The 13,771-nt window shown below is 49.4% G+C and overlaps 1 protein-coding gene across 2 annotated transcripts; it reads right to left on the bottom strand.

The window, feature by feature from the left end:
- Positions 1 to 9,877: 9,877 nt before the first annotated feature.
- Positions 9,878 to 13,583, bottom strand: LOC149366781 (uncharacterized). Of its 2 annotated transcripts, XR_016284103.1 has the most exons (4): positions 13,271 to 13,583; positions 12,353 to 12,550; positions 12,099 to 12,201; positions 10,647 to 10,781 (listed from the first exon to the last, which is right to left on the bottom strand). XR_016284103.1 is itself a non-coding variant. In XM_089552361.1 (3 exons), exons 1-3 carry the CDS (start codon positions 13,326 to 13,328, stop codon positions 10,318 to 10,320), a joined length of 720 nt encoding a protein of 239 aa, XP_089408487.1. In that variant the 5' UTR covers positions 13,329 to 13,441; the 3' UTR covers positions 9,878 to 10,317. The 2 variants fall into 2 exon arrangements, 1 of the variants encoding a protein (XP_089408487.1); XM_089552361.1 differs by lacking the exon at positions 12,099 to 12,201 and having other exon boundaries at positions 9,878 to 10,781; positions 13,271 to 13,441.
- Positions 13,584 to 13,771: the final 188 nt, after the last annotated feature.

Raw genomic sequence — 13,771 nt, 5'->3', positions numbered from 1 at the left:
GGCGACGACCGCTATGTTCTTCTCTGGACATGTTGCGGGGAAGGGGTCGGACCCGGAGGGCGCGTGTCCAGGGTTCTGGCACTCTCTCCCTTTCCTCAATATGGTAGTCATGTTTGATGTGCAGCCGGTCCAAGAGGCGGCGACCGGACGTGGTCTGTGCAAGACGCGTGAATTGGTTGACTAAGTGGGCTTCTCGAAGCTCCCGGAATGTGTTTACCATGGTTCGCGTGTGTGGCCACCCAAGACCAAATTTGTGCCCCCGCTGCGGGCAGTCCCATCCCAAGGAAGATCTGCCCTCATGCACCCGCAGCTGCATTCTCTGTGTAGGTCCTCATATGACCGGAACAGGGAACTGCAAGGCACGAGGCCGTAAACTAGCATCCCCGAGTAACGCTCTCTCTCCCCCGTCTACATCCTGGCTTTCGCGCTGCGATCAACCCAGCACCATCAACGGACGAAGCTCGACAGCTTCCCGGTCGCCTTCCAGAAGGCGACAGAATGGCAGCAAGAACTCGCGTCTCGCATGGGCAGACTGTGTTTCCGGCAACGCCACCCGTCACCCCCTCCCCCCCCCCCCATCCCAGTCCTCCTAGGCAGATCCGAGAGACCAGGAACTCAAAGCCTTGCGTGATGAGGTAAGCCGCCTTTCCTCCCTTCTAAGCACCCCCGCCCCCTCCATGCCCCCTCAACCCACACCCTCTGTCCTTAACTAGACCTCATCATCCACAGACAATTCGAGCACCCCCCCTGCAAAAAAGCAGCGCACCACAGACGCCACACCCGCTCCCGTGCCCCCAGAAATAGACGCTAAATTAGCAGCCCTCGACGCCAAATTTGAGCGCAAACTAAAAGAGCTAGACGCCCGAATCGAGGACAAATTCAATCACCTTGCCGTCACCCTCACAGAAAAACTTGAGCAGCGCATGCACGCTATGCTTACCAAGCTGATGGAACTCTTAGAACAAAATCTTACCGATCGCTTCACCCCACATCAAACCCCCTCCACTACCCCCATCCTACCTCCGCAAGCGCAAACCACCTTTCCTGAACAACACATACCAATTGACACCCGTGTTACTACCCTCCTCATTCCCCCCACCATCCAATATGGCGGGGGGGAACACTAATTATCTCCCCCTTTTAACTTGGAACTTCCGCGGCTTCCGGGCCAAGCGCGCACCTCTGCAACAACGCCTTCCCACCATAACACCCACGCCCCACATACTCTTGTCCAGGAGACTGCACACAGGGCAACCCTCCCAGCTACACATCTACACTCAGATACCACTAACACACCCAGGGCGTCCACACTCATCCACCGCAGCCTCACCTACAAAACTCATCAAATCACGTCTGAGACGCGCTGCGTGATCACTGAACTTATACATCACACACATTCACTTCCTTCTATATTTATAGCACACATATACCACCCCCTGTCCCAGCCTAAGGCCTCGCTAGAATCACTTCTGCGAAACATACACCCTCTAGCAGGGAAACATCCCCTACTCATCGGTGGGGACTTCAAAAGTCAGCGTACTGACCGGGGATACACAACCACGACACATCGAGGTCGCAGGCTCTGGCTGCTCCTGCAGACCCTCCAACTAACTGTGCATCACACGTTTCAGACGACCACGCGGATCGGCAACAGTGTCACCATGGACACCAGTCCGGACGTGACGCTGAACCACTACGTCCGCGGTGTTACCTGGAACAGAACACAACATGCACTGGGCAGTGATCATTATATTATACAAATCACTGTTGCATAGAAACCCCCCCCCCCCCCGCAAATACAACACACAAACTTATTAATTGGTATGCATTTCGCGCTGCACCCACCGCCCTCCCACACCCTCCCATTGCAGACATCGATGCATGGGTACAATCGCTTATGCATGACGTTCACCACAACACGCGACACATTGAAACTACAACCGAAACACCTACACTCGACACACGCCTAGCCTACCTCTGGGAGGCTTATCACAGCCCCTTGGAACGCTGGAAAGGCAACAAACATATTAGGACACTTAAAAAGCGGCTGGCCGCGCTGCAGCTACAATTTCAACAACACTATGAGGAGCTCTGCCGATCCAACTGAGGACAGATATGTGACGGCATCGCCGGAAACCTGTCCAGCAAACGCGCATGGCAACTCCTCCGACACCTCATTGACCCCATAAACACCAAATCAGCAACACAACACCACGTGACGCGCCTCACACACGAACACATTGACGATCCCGAAATCCTCCTAGACACACTTCAAACCATGTACACCTTTCCAGGCGTCCCCACACCTCTACCCCACTACACAGGACACGCAAATTCCACACTCGACACCGACATCACGGAGACAAAAGTCAGAGCGGCCCTCCTGATTCTCCGCGCAAACTCCGCACCTGGTGCAGACCGAATCACAAACTCCATGCTCCGTAATCTAGAAGACCAATCGACCACCCATATTACGGAATACTTCAACCAGTGCTGGAGGGTTGGTAACCTCCCGCAGTCCTGGCTTCACGCGAAGGTAATATCCATACCCAAACCCCATATACCACTTAATATCCAACACCTTCGCCCAATTTCAATAACCTCATGCCTCGGGAAGCTCCTCGAGCATGTTTTTTCAATAACCTGATGCCTCGGGCAACTCCTCGAGCATGTTGTGTTAGCGAGACTCACAAGTGACATGGCGGACAACAATCTGTACCCACCTTACATGATGGGATTTCGCCGCCATCTATCCGCACAGGACGCCATGCTGCAACTCACACACGACCTTTTCAACCCGCCTCTTCCAGGTCACACCAAGGCAGTGTTAGCTTTGGATCTTTTCAAAGCTTTTGATCGCATTAAACATCCGGCGATCATGAACGCCCTTTTCCCATTGAAGGTGGGTGTGCGCACGTACGCCTACATTCAAGCATTCCTCACTGACCGCACGGATCAGATACTTCCGCCCTCTACCTTCCCCCTCATGCACGCCTCAGAGTTTCGGCATCCCTCAAGGGTCCCTCCTTTCCCCCTTTCTGTTTAACATTACACTCATCCCCCTCGCCCGAAAATTGGCAACTATTTACCACCTGAAGCACACTCTTTACGCCGACGATACCACCTTATGGACCACCCATAGCAGTGAAGGCGGCATAGAGAACACCTTACAGGAAGCAGCCCCACTCACCCAAAATTACGCACGGACCATCGGACTGCCTTGTTGCCCAGAGAAGTCCGAACTCTTCCTCATCCGGCCTAAGAACCACCGCTACCCCCGCTCCCCCATTGCCATTAAACTGAATGGTGACCCGGTACCTGAGGTTGCCACCCTCCTTGTATTGGGCCTGCACATCCAGAACCATGGGAAAAACACCACCACCCTCAAAAAACTCAAGCAGGTTTTAGGCGCCATGCCACACCTTATCCGCAGTGTTTCGGGACATCATAGAGGCATGAAGAAGCGCGACCTAAGTCGCCTCATTCGTGCCTTTGTCCTCAGCCGTGTGCTGTACACTACCCCATAATTACAACTATCCAAACATGACATAAACGCGTTAGAAGCTTTGATTCGCAAGGCATTCAAGGTAGCACTTCGTCTTCCCCTCAAAACACCCACAGACAGATTACTAGTCCTGGGCCTCTACAACACAATCGGGGAGTGTGTTGTTATTGTGTTGTTGTGACTGAGAGAAAGATGAAAAGGAAATTACACGGGCCTGCTACTGGCTCGAGCCAAGCCACCACGGCTGCCACGTGCAGATAGAGGAGAGTTAAAAGAGCAGAGGAAAGAGAAAAAAGGAAAGAAAAGACGCGCGTCGCAGCAACAACTACGTCCGCCGCAGCGGACGCTGCTCAAAAAATAGATAAGCGGCCGTAGCCGCGCTCGCCGAAGCAAGGACAGATACTCTACTCTGGAGGCGACGGCCCAATACATCAGGCTCACACAAACCTCCGCAGGTGTGTATATCCTGGACTCCCTCGAAATCAGAATACCGGCCATCGACTCAACCCTCCTCGCCATGCACGACCCCTTCACCGGGAGCTCCTCATCAGGCCGCTCCCGAGGAATATGCGCCCGTCCCACCATGAGCAGCGCCGCAGAGCCCGTGCGAAGGCACTCCATCGAGCGTACGGCTCCGAGCCGGACGCCGTATGGGTGGACGCTGCCTGCACGGGTGATGAAAGGACATCAGCTGTAGTGGACTCCTCTTTATTCGCCCTCCTCACACTACCTCTCCCTCCAGACACCTCCACAGAGGCTGCAGAGGAAGCCGCCATTGCACTTGCTATCACCCGCACGGAAGCCCGGTACATTTTAAGTGACTCTAACCCCCGAATGCAGAAATCTAACTTCACTCGAACTTGACTTCCATCGGTCTCAAGGCAGCTCCATCCTGTTTCATAAACGAAACTTGACTTGAAAGGCGACTTGCGATCGACTTGGCTCGATCTCATTCGGCCCAACTTTCAAGTCGGCTTAGGGGCTAGCTTGACGCTGACTTCGTCGTTCTTTCCAATATGGCCGCGTACCGAACGGACGTCGCGCGGAGAGTAGCTGCGTTCGAGTTCGCGTGCCACGCCATGGACGTTGCGTTTTCAGAGGCCCATCGGTTGCCGAAGATCCCCCGGCCAGCGTTAGGCGATCGGGGGAACCCCATGGAGCTGTATAACGACGAGCAGTTCCTCGCCCGCTATCGCTTCTCGAAGAGCGCCGTGCGGGAGCTGCTCACCTTGCTGCCTCTGCGCGAGAGTCCCGACAACAGGGGACAGCCCGTGCCTCCGATGCTGCAGCTGCTCCTGGCGCTAAGATTTTACGGGGCCGGCACGTTTCAGACTGTGACGGGGGATCTGGTGCGGATCTCGCAGTCTACAGTGTGCCGCGCAGTTGGCAAGGTCACTTTGCTGATTGCCCAGCACTTGCGCCCGATGTTTGTGCACTTTCCAGCCGTCTCGCAGCTGGGAAATCTGATGCGGGACTTTTACGACATCGCCGAATTCCCTGGTGTAACCGGCTGCATTGATTGCACCCATGTCCGCATCAACAGCCCTGGAGGCGCAGATGCGGAAGTGTACCGAAACCGCAAGGGCTATTTCTCCATCAATGTGCAGGTGAGCAATGAAAATTGAAGTTCTCTGAACAGTTACGACTGTTCAGCTCACGCGTATTCATTCGTGCAGTGCACGTGCTGTCATTTTTCTTCTATCCCCGCTGTGCTAGGAACGTACTACAATCACAAGCATGCTTGCCCGAAAGACGCGGGTTCAATCCCGCTACGGCGTCACTACGGCGTCTCTCCTAGGCTGAATCGCTTTGGGACGTTAAAAAAACTTCGAAAACAAAAGTATGCTCCCGTCGAGCGCTGGCAGATAGCGAAATATGTCTCTTTGGAATATGCGATCGAGGTCGAGCATTTTCTTTTGAAGAAAATACTGCGTTATAATGTAGCATCGTTCTCCATGAACAGAAACAATGTACGTCGTTATTCCTTTCTTTTTTTTACATGGTTGCGAATGAAAGCGGGTTTCGCGAGTGTTCAGAACTGCGCGTTCTTAGCGATAGGCTGTCGTATCAACAGTTGCATTACGAGTTGAAGAAATAGAAGGAGCCATGTGTCTGCTTGCTTTTGCTGATTGGTCTTATTGCTGGTTTTGTACAGGCTGTCAGCGGACCCCAGCTGCAGTTCTTTGACGTTGTTGCCGACTGGCCAGGCTCCGTCCATGACAGTCGGATATTCGACAATTCCCGCCTGCGGGTACTGTACGAGGAACGTCGGGTGCCTGGAGTCCTGCTGGGGGATGCTGGCTACGCATGCCACCCTTTCCTAATGACACCGCTGTCGGACCCTGGCCCAGCAAATTCGCCGCAAGGAAGGTTAGTTAATATGTTGCCAATGTCATTGCATGACAAAGTTCAATCATCCCGCAGAGGCACCTTGAGTCTCAAGGTGATGGTGTTTGGTGCCACCACACATCTCAGTTGTCCACACATTAATCATGTGCCCGAGATTGGAAACAGAAAGACGACAGCACTTCCCAGAACTATACACATTCCAAATACAATTGCACCCCTCTTTATTCTTAGGTTATGCTTGCATGTTTTCTTTGGATATGGTTCTTAAATTTTTAGCTCATGTAGGCTTTTCACAAGATATCTCTTATTCCAAGTAACCTCAGCCCCTCCTCATTGCTGAGCAGAAGGCTGAGCTTAGCCTTAACTGTCAGATGCCTTGCCCTTCTTGCTGGATAGAGGACTGTGGCTGAGGCTACCTGGCTTCATATTTTAGATACCGCAATTCTTGCCACAATTTTTAGGCGCTATACATCACTTAAGGCCATTCCACCTGACTTTACACCCTCTGGACGCACTATAATCATGCGCATACTCACTACTCTTTTAGGCCCTATACACCCTGTTTTGCTTTTAACACGTGTACATATTTTAACCTCAGCCAGACAAAGACATTGTTTTTGGCGCTCTTTGGCCGTAGATGCCCTTGCCCCAAAAAAAACTGATCATCATCACAAAGATCGACCACACTTTCTAGCTGTGGCATTAAACCAACTCAATATTCCTTTATCCATGCAGGTACCAGAAAGCCCACATCAAAACTCGTAATGTGGTCGAGCGAGCCTTCGGTGTCTGGAAGCGGCGCTTCCCTTGTTTGGATATGGGGCTCCAGCACAAGGCGAAACAAGCTGCAGTAATAATCACTGCCTGTGCAGCACTGCATAACTTTGCGTGCTCGAGGAAGGAGCCGCAGCCTCCTATTCGGACTGCTCCCGCCCAGAGTGCTCCACTCGACCGCACCAGCACGACAGCAGCAAGGCGGCCACAGCACCTGCCACCTGCTGATGCCGTCACCGACAGCTTATCAGGAATGCAGGCACGACGGGTGCTCATCCAGAAGAGCTTCACTTAGGTAAATATAACAGAGAAAGGCCGGCTAGTTGGCGACTATTACTAGAATGTATCTTGGGACCGTGCAAAAAGACAGAGCGTGGCACTTCAACTGAGTTTATTACACAGGTGCGTCACATTTATACATTCATCGCAATCACAAACTAACCTAACAAGCGACCATCACATGACACTGTTGTGCTGCCGTGTGCGGTACAGCATATTATCTAGACATGCAAACTAATGACCACACAAGTGCATGGAGGTTTTGCTGACACAAGAGCTGGATTCCTTCTTAATACAGTAGGCTTCGTACGCTTCTCTACTTACTTTAAATGCAAACTTTTTGAAGACGAGGCGGGCAACCACGGCAGTGGTGACAATAGTTCGCCACATGCCCACCCGCCGCCAATGCGCCTACTCCTGCGTGGTGCTCCTGAAGTCTGACGTTTATACAATTTCCAGTTTGCCCATTGTAGCTTTTGCGAGGAAGATTGTGGTATTAAGCACGCAGACAGATTCGCCCCGTGCATGAGCGGGGTCGTTTATCGAATGAATACCCCTGTCCTGTGGCAAAAGCTACATTGGACAAACTGGAGACTTCAGGAGCACCACGTAGGAGTAGACGCATTGGCAGGGGGATGGGCATGTGGCTGACCATTGTTGTCACTGCCGTGGTTGCATGCCACGGTTCCACGAAACGACAGTCTTAAAAAAATTTGCATCTAAACTGAGTCGAGAATTGTATGAAGCTTACTGTATTAAGAAAGAATCTGGTCTTGTGTCAGCAAAACCTCGGTTGGCTTGATAAACAGTTTGCATATCTGGATAACATGCTGTCCCGCACAAGGCAACGCACCAGTGTCATGTGATGGTGATTTGTTAAGTTTTGAGATGGATGTATAAATGTGACGCACCTGTGTAATAAACTCAGTTGAAGTTCCACGCTCTGTCTTGCTGGTCTCTTCCTCATCTGTTGTCTTTTTGCTCGGCCCCAAGATACATCCTTATCACATAGGTAAGAAATACACGATTCGCTACATTCTCTCATGCATATTCAATCAAGCATGTTTATAATGCACAGCTGGTCATGCTACCCATATCCCTACTTTTGTGCAGGAACTAAGAAATGCTACAATTTTTTCTCAGCTTGGGAATCTTTTCAGTTGCGAGCTTGTTGCACTAACAGGGTGCTACTCTTCAAGTTCAGGGTCCTGAATTTGTTGCTATGGCGTTCTGTTTCAAATGCTATTTTTCAAGAACGCTGTATTGATCTTGCAGGAGGTGAATACCACTGCGTCCGTCCACTCTTGTCACTACATGGACGTGGAGGCTGCCTGGAAAAGCTCTTGTCTGTGACCCTGCTGCTGAGGATATTAGTGGAGCTCAGTTCATTGTTTTAAGAACTGCTGCCTCGGTGTCTTTGCTTACACATATTTGGTTTGGTTTGTGGTGGTTTTAATGTCCCAAGGCGACTCAGGCTATGAGGGACGCCGTAGTGGAGGGCTCCGGAAATTTTCACCACCTGGGGTTCTTTAACGTGCACTGACATCGCACAGTACACGGGCCTCTAGAATTTCGCTGGGATCCAACCCACGTGTTTTGGGTGAGCAGCCGAGCGCCATAACCACTCAGCCACCACAGTGGGGCAGATCAGTTTGTGTTATCACTTCAAAGTTGTGTTTTGGGTGAGCAGCCGAGCGCCATAACCACTCAGCCACCACAGTGGGGCAGATCAGTTTGTGTTATAACTTCAAAGTTGTGTTTTGGGTGAGCAGCCGAGCGCCATAACAACTCAGCCACCGCAGTGGGGCAGATCAGTTTGTGTTATCACTTCAAAGTTGTGTATTTTGCCTTTTCAAGGGATGTGTGGTACGAATCAGCTATTAAATGGCACACTTTTTTTTTGGCTAGTGTAGAGTTCAAAAGAAGCGATGAGTGTATTGTTTTTATTTGGTTTGGATTGAAGATGGTGTAGAACAGCCAATCCTTCAGCTGTTAAACTGGAGCCTTCTTTTCAGGGAACTAATGCGCGAGCGGTTGGTAGTGTATTGTCGCTCTCTCTTGTCTGTGTCCAAAGTGGGAGTTGGTTGGCAGTTGTCATGGTATGGCGCAAAAGGTTGATTCTTTTGGTCTGAAATGTGCTTCCCGACATGATTCATACACCTCTTCTAGCTCAGTCTCTTGCGACAAAGGTGCATAACGGGCAGCAACTAGCACTGAGAAAGAAGTAAAGTCTACTGCAGCATAGTATGTGCCAAGAGAAGTGCAGGCATTGCTATGTCATGGTGAAACGCACCAAAATACAGTTTGCGACCTGTGAGCATTTTGAATTTCCGAGTGTAAAGGTAATGGTAGTACACTGAACTCCTGTAGCTCTTGCAGAAGCTACACAATCTGTCTGCAAGTAGTTGCACTCAACAGTCTGTTCTTGAGCCAAATGCACCTGATGTTTGTTAGCTGCCTTGACCTATGTCACAGTCGTGGTGGACCACTGAAAAAAAAATTTATGACCCCTGTAGTCTTTGCGACATTTTGTTTTGTGGTTCAATGAACAGTTGGTGATATGACTATGCAGTTAGTTCTAGCTTAGAAGTGTTTTAGTGAAATTATTCACATGCAAACACGTAGCCTAGTGTTTTTTTTATTTGTACCTGCAGGTACTCGTTCGCTGCAGTTGCGCCCACCTTCTTGGAATAGTACCAATTCCACTCGAGGAGAACTCGCATCTCTTGAAATTGTTACAGGCTTTGGGGGTTCAAAATAGCAGAACATGAGTGCCATCAGCAAGTGCTTGCGACGTATGCTTCTTTTAAGTCTTTTCCGTGCCTTGTGCAGGTTGTCGCAGGAATGTGGTGCCCATGTTTTCAAGGATTAAATTACTTCAGCATGGTGGCATTGCATTGACTCGAGCTCTGGGCCAACGTAGTAGAGAGCATAGCAGGAACCACGTTCTTTACGGGTTTAGGTTTTTGTGTAGGAGGCCTTAGGTTAGGCGACACAGCATAGATAATAGAACTAGGAGAGAGCAGTGTTGGCCTTTGTGCACTTATGGTGTTGACTCTTCCATGAGCAGAGATTGTTGCGACTTTTCATACATGGAACCTTTGCCAGTGTGGCCTAAATTTTCCCTACCAATTGGTTTTGCAAGCCGTGCCAGGGGAGGATTTTCGTTCCAAGAGCAGCCAGATTTGTAGCATACAGCAGTGCATACTTCCGCGAATTACTGTTTGAATACAAAGACCCACAAGCACCATGTAGCCATAGCAGCAGGAGGAGGAGTACCATTCCTCCCACTGAGTCATGTACTTGAAACCATACGGGTGCCAATGAAGTGACGTTATGAGGATTTGCCACATACTATTCGTGCAAGCATTCAGACAGCATTCCAGTTTCTTTCACTTGTAGGCACTATTTTATTCTGGTGCCTCTCGCAGCCTGCGAAGCTGTTCTAGTTTTATTTCTTTTTCGATTTGGAGAATTTCGATTTTTAGTTTTTTTTCCTCAATGTCCAAAACTTTCTTCTCCCTACGTTCTTCGAGAAGACTTTGGTGGTCCTCCCGCATCAGCTGGAGGCGCACCGCATGCTCTTCTCGCAGTAGAGAGGCTCTGACATCATTCTCGTCTGCCAGAGACCTCTCCAAGAGGGCCATCCGCCCTCTCGGAGCCCTGCCACCATCGCCAGTGGCCACTGCTTCAGCAGCAGTGCAAGCGTCAGCTCCAGAAGCAACTGCAGCTGTGCTGGGAGCATCGCCAGGTTCTACAGGTGTACAAAAGGCACCGCTCTCCTGCTGAGTTGCTTCTGGAGCTGCCGCACTTGGGCCAACAGGAGCCGTTGATGGCTGCTCCTCGTCAACAGGAGGAGCTTCCCAGTCTTCCTCTGTAATAAACAAAAAGTAAAAATTAGTGGGAAAATAAATCTAAGCTAACAATGCATTATCCTCCTACCTCAATAGAGCAAACTGTTGGGTCAGTTAGTAAACAGACATTATAACGAAACCTTTATAATGTTCCTTAGAAGTAAGTGAGGCATCAGTTGCCTTTCTCAGCACCAAATAACTGCCATTGCATCTTGGGGCCATGGTTTAGGTGTTCTGTTTTGGTCTGTTATATTCTTCGCAATTTGCTCTGAGCCTCATGGCCTCACTTTTGTGTTTTTTCTGCTAATATGCTAATATATAATTTGCTAATATAGTCGTGCTGGCCCAGAGTTTTTACACGTGGTTATTCTTTAATTCTGTGCTTGCACCTTTTTGTTCTTTCAGTGGGTTTCGTTATTTTTAAATTTTTGTACATTTCCAACTTAGCATTTGTGTGTTTCTCTCTTCCGTCCTGTGTTTTTTGTAAAGGTTTCCTTATAATTACTTTCAACCTCCTTAGCCACATATATGCGATACCAATGCTAAGGTGGGGCGGGGCATACAAGAAAAGTGAAGAATACTGCAGCCTGTGGAACAGCCTATAATGGGTGTATGTAAGCTACTGTACAAAGCTGCTATTTCTCGTGTCTCATTATAGGAGTCCTGAATCAGTCACTGTAAACTGTTGCACTGTGGTTGTATTACATTGGCAGTGCCATTCCTATAGCGAGTATTACAATTTCTTTTCTGTTTAATATAGTGCATTGTACAAATAAAGTATGTACAAGTGACAATTTAATGCTGTGTTGTGCAACAAATTTTTATTGTTGATGCTACCGCCATAAATATTACTGCACAGTTTGTGTACACACTGCTGCCACTAGTGCTACTTTTCAGTCTGCACTAATAAGCACATCTGTAGGCAACCAAATTCAGGGCTACAGAAAACACTCCTCAAGTAAAACCTGTGCAATGCAAAACACAATTTGCTTTCAAACTAGCAGCCAAATTCCAAAGGTATTTCGAGCATTGCACAGAGGCAAGCTGCAATATTATTCAGAACGAGAATGTTGTTAGCTTATCCCTCAAGCACTACCATGTACAAGTGCACACAAATATCAAAAATATGTGGAGTGCAAGCATAATGGAACTGCATGAAAGTTGACATTCGTTTAAAGAGATGCAGGAATGGCCAGCCGGGCTCAAAAACACGAAATAAGCAGGTGCAAATGTCATAATGAATGCAGTTCAGGTTGCAGCACGGAACAAGGTTGCTACATCAGTGCCCGACGGTTGAATCGCCTCCTTTCACTACAGAAAAACAGCACACCACTTACATGCGTGAGCACCACCAAGACAGAATGCCTTCGGAGTGCTGTCCAACAACATGCAGCTTGGAGCAGGTCATCCTTTTGCATTGTCAACCAATGCAGCCTTGATCTGCACAAACATTCAGCCAACCCCGTGTACAGCAGCTTGCAACAGTGTTGCTGTAGCTGAACCCTATAATCCTCACAGTAGATTAAAGGCAATAAAAAAATTAAAGCAGCGTTACTTGCAACAGTGCACACTGCCATGCTCAGTGCCCTACCTGCATAGTGGTATTCCATATCGCCTGGTCCATCGACCATTGGCTGCAGGAGCCTAACAACAGGCAAACTTGCCACCGGCAAGAGGCCAATGCCCCTGTCTGAATCTGTTTCATTGCCAGCACGCGTGGAAATGTGGCTGGCAACAGCCAGCACTTGTTCAGTTTGCGGGCTTATAGCGCACTCTGCTGGCCCTCCCCCTGAAAAGAAAACAAAACATATAGCACACAGGGAACCTACTTTTAATAGATATAAAATGTGCCATTACAGTACTGTTTTTTTCATGAAGTCCCATACAAAAGCAACCGAAGGCACATCAATGCGTCCGGTGTTGTTTTCGCTCCATTTTTGTGCCACTAGTCCCAATAGTGTCATGAACGAGTAAAGGTAGGTTGCTTTATGCACAGCCTTCCGGATTTTCAATAGTACCAATCAACTCTCAATCGCGCAGCTAGTTTCCTCATGAACATGAAGTTCGCCAGTGTTGACGCCGTCTGAACTAGGTCAGCGGTACGAATCGTCCGTTGTCTGTTCGCTGCCGGCCTGACGCGAACGCTCCATCGCATGGTACTGCCCGCTCATCGTCTTCTATGTAGCAGAAATCTGTGCGTTCGCACTGACTCGAGTGTAGTAAACATTCTCCGTAGTTTTTATAAAGCAAGGAGGCTGTAGAGGATACTGCTTACGCATTATTTACACGATTAAAGCAGGCTGCATTTATCTGCATTCGTAAATGCAGCAGGGTACACTTCGCGGAAAGCGTGATTACGCGCCAATTTGCGCGTTATAATACCGTTCCTAAAAACTGCATTCCAGCACACGCTGCTAACGCAGACCAAGTAGAATAATCGCGCCCTTAACCATGGCACACGAAACATGCAGGAACAAGCGTTTGTAAACGACCTGAAAGCTGCGCTCACCTGTCTTATGGCAATCCCTCCGTTTCCTCGCATCCTCCTCCTTCGACTTCTGCTTCATATTATTCCAGCATTTTTTAAGCTGGTGAGGGTCGCGTCGGGTCACCCCGTGGTTGCTGTTAAAAATTTTTGCAACTTCTACCCAAGTCTCGTTTTTCTTCGCCAGAGAAGACACATCCGTCTTTTTGCACTCGAGGATGTGCTGACGCGCCTTCACCAGCGCCGTTAGGAGCTCTTTTTCCTCAAATGTGAAGCGAGGCGCTGGTCTCCGCTGAGAGCCCGAGTCTTCGCAGTGTTGCGACATTTCGCGATTTCTGCTCACGTGGGTTGATAAACACGCCTTGCTAGTAGGCCAACGTGAACAGAAAAGAAACAACGTAGAAAAAACTGGCTACGGCTCAACTAGAACTGGCTCAATGTGGGACACGTTGCCAACCAAAGACGTCATTCAAGCGAAAGCGGCCGGTAGCACTGAAATGTGGTTTTATTGTTAGCATTTTTCTG

This window comes from Amblyomma mixtum, chromosome 1 (assembly GCF_055824585.1).
Source record: "Amblyomma mixtum isolate Tamu chromosome 1, ASM5582458v1, whole genome shotgun sequence".
Taxonomy (NCBI): Eukaryota; Metazoa; Arthropoda; class Arachnida; order Ixodida; family Ixodidae; genus Amblyomma; species Amblyomma mixtum.
The sequence above is the reverse complement of the archived record's forward strand: the minus strand, read 5'-3'. Positions and strand labels throughout refer to the sequence as shown.

Excerpts from the sequence above, each read along its gene's own strand:
- LOC149366781 (XM_089552361.1), bottom strand. The coding sequence starts at position 13,328 with ATGAAGCAGAAGTCGAAGGAGGAGGATGCGAGGAAACGGAGGGATTGC. Across the intron at positions 12,551-13,270 it reads GAGGGATTGCCATAAGACAG|GGGGAGGGCCAGCAGAGTGC; the intron begins GTGAGCGCAGCT and ends TTTTCTTTTCAG. Across the intron at positions 10,782-12,352 it reads TATGGAATACCACTATGCAG|AGGAAGACTGGGAAGCTCCT; the intron begins GTAGGGCACTGA and ends TGTTTATTACAG.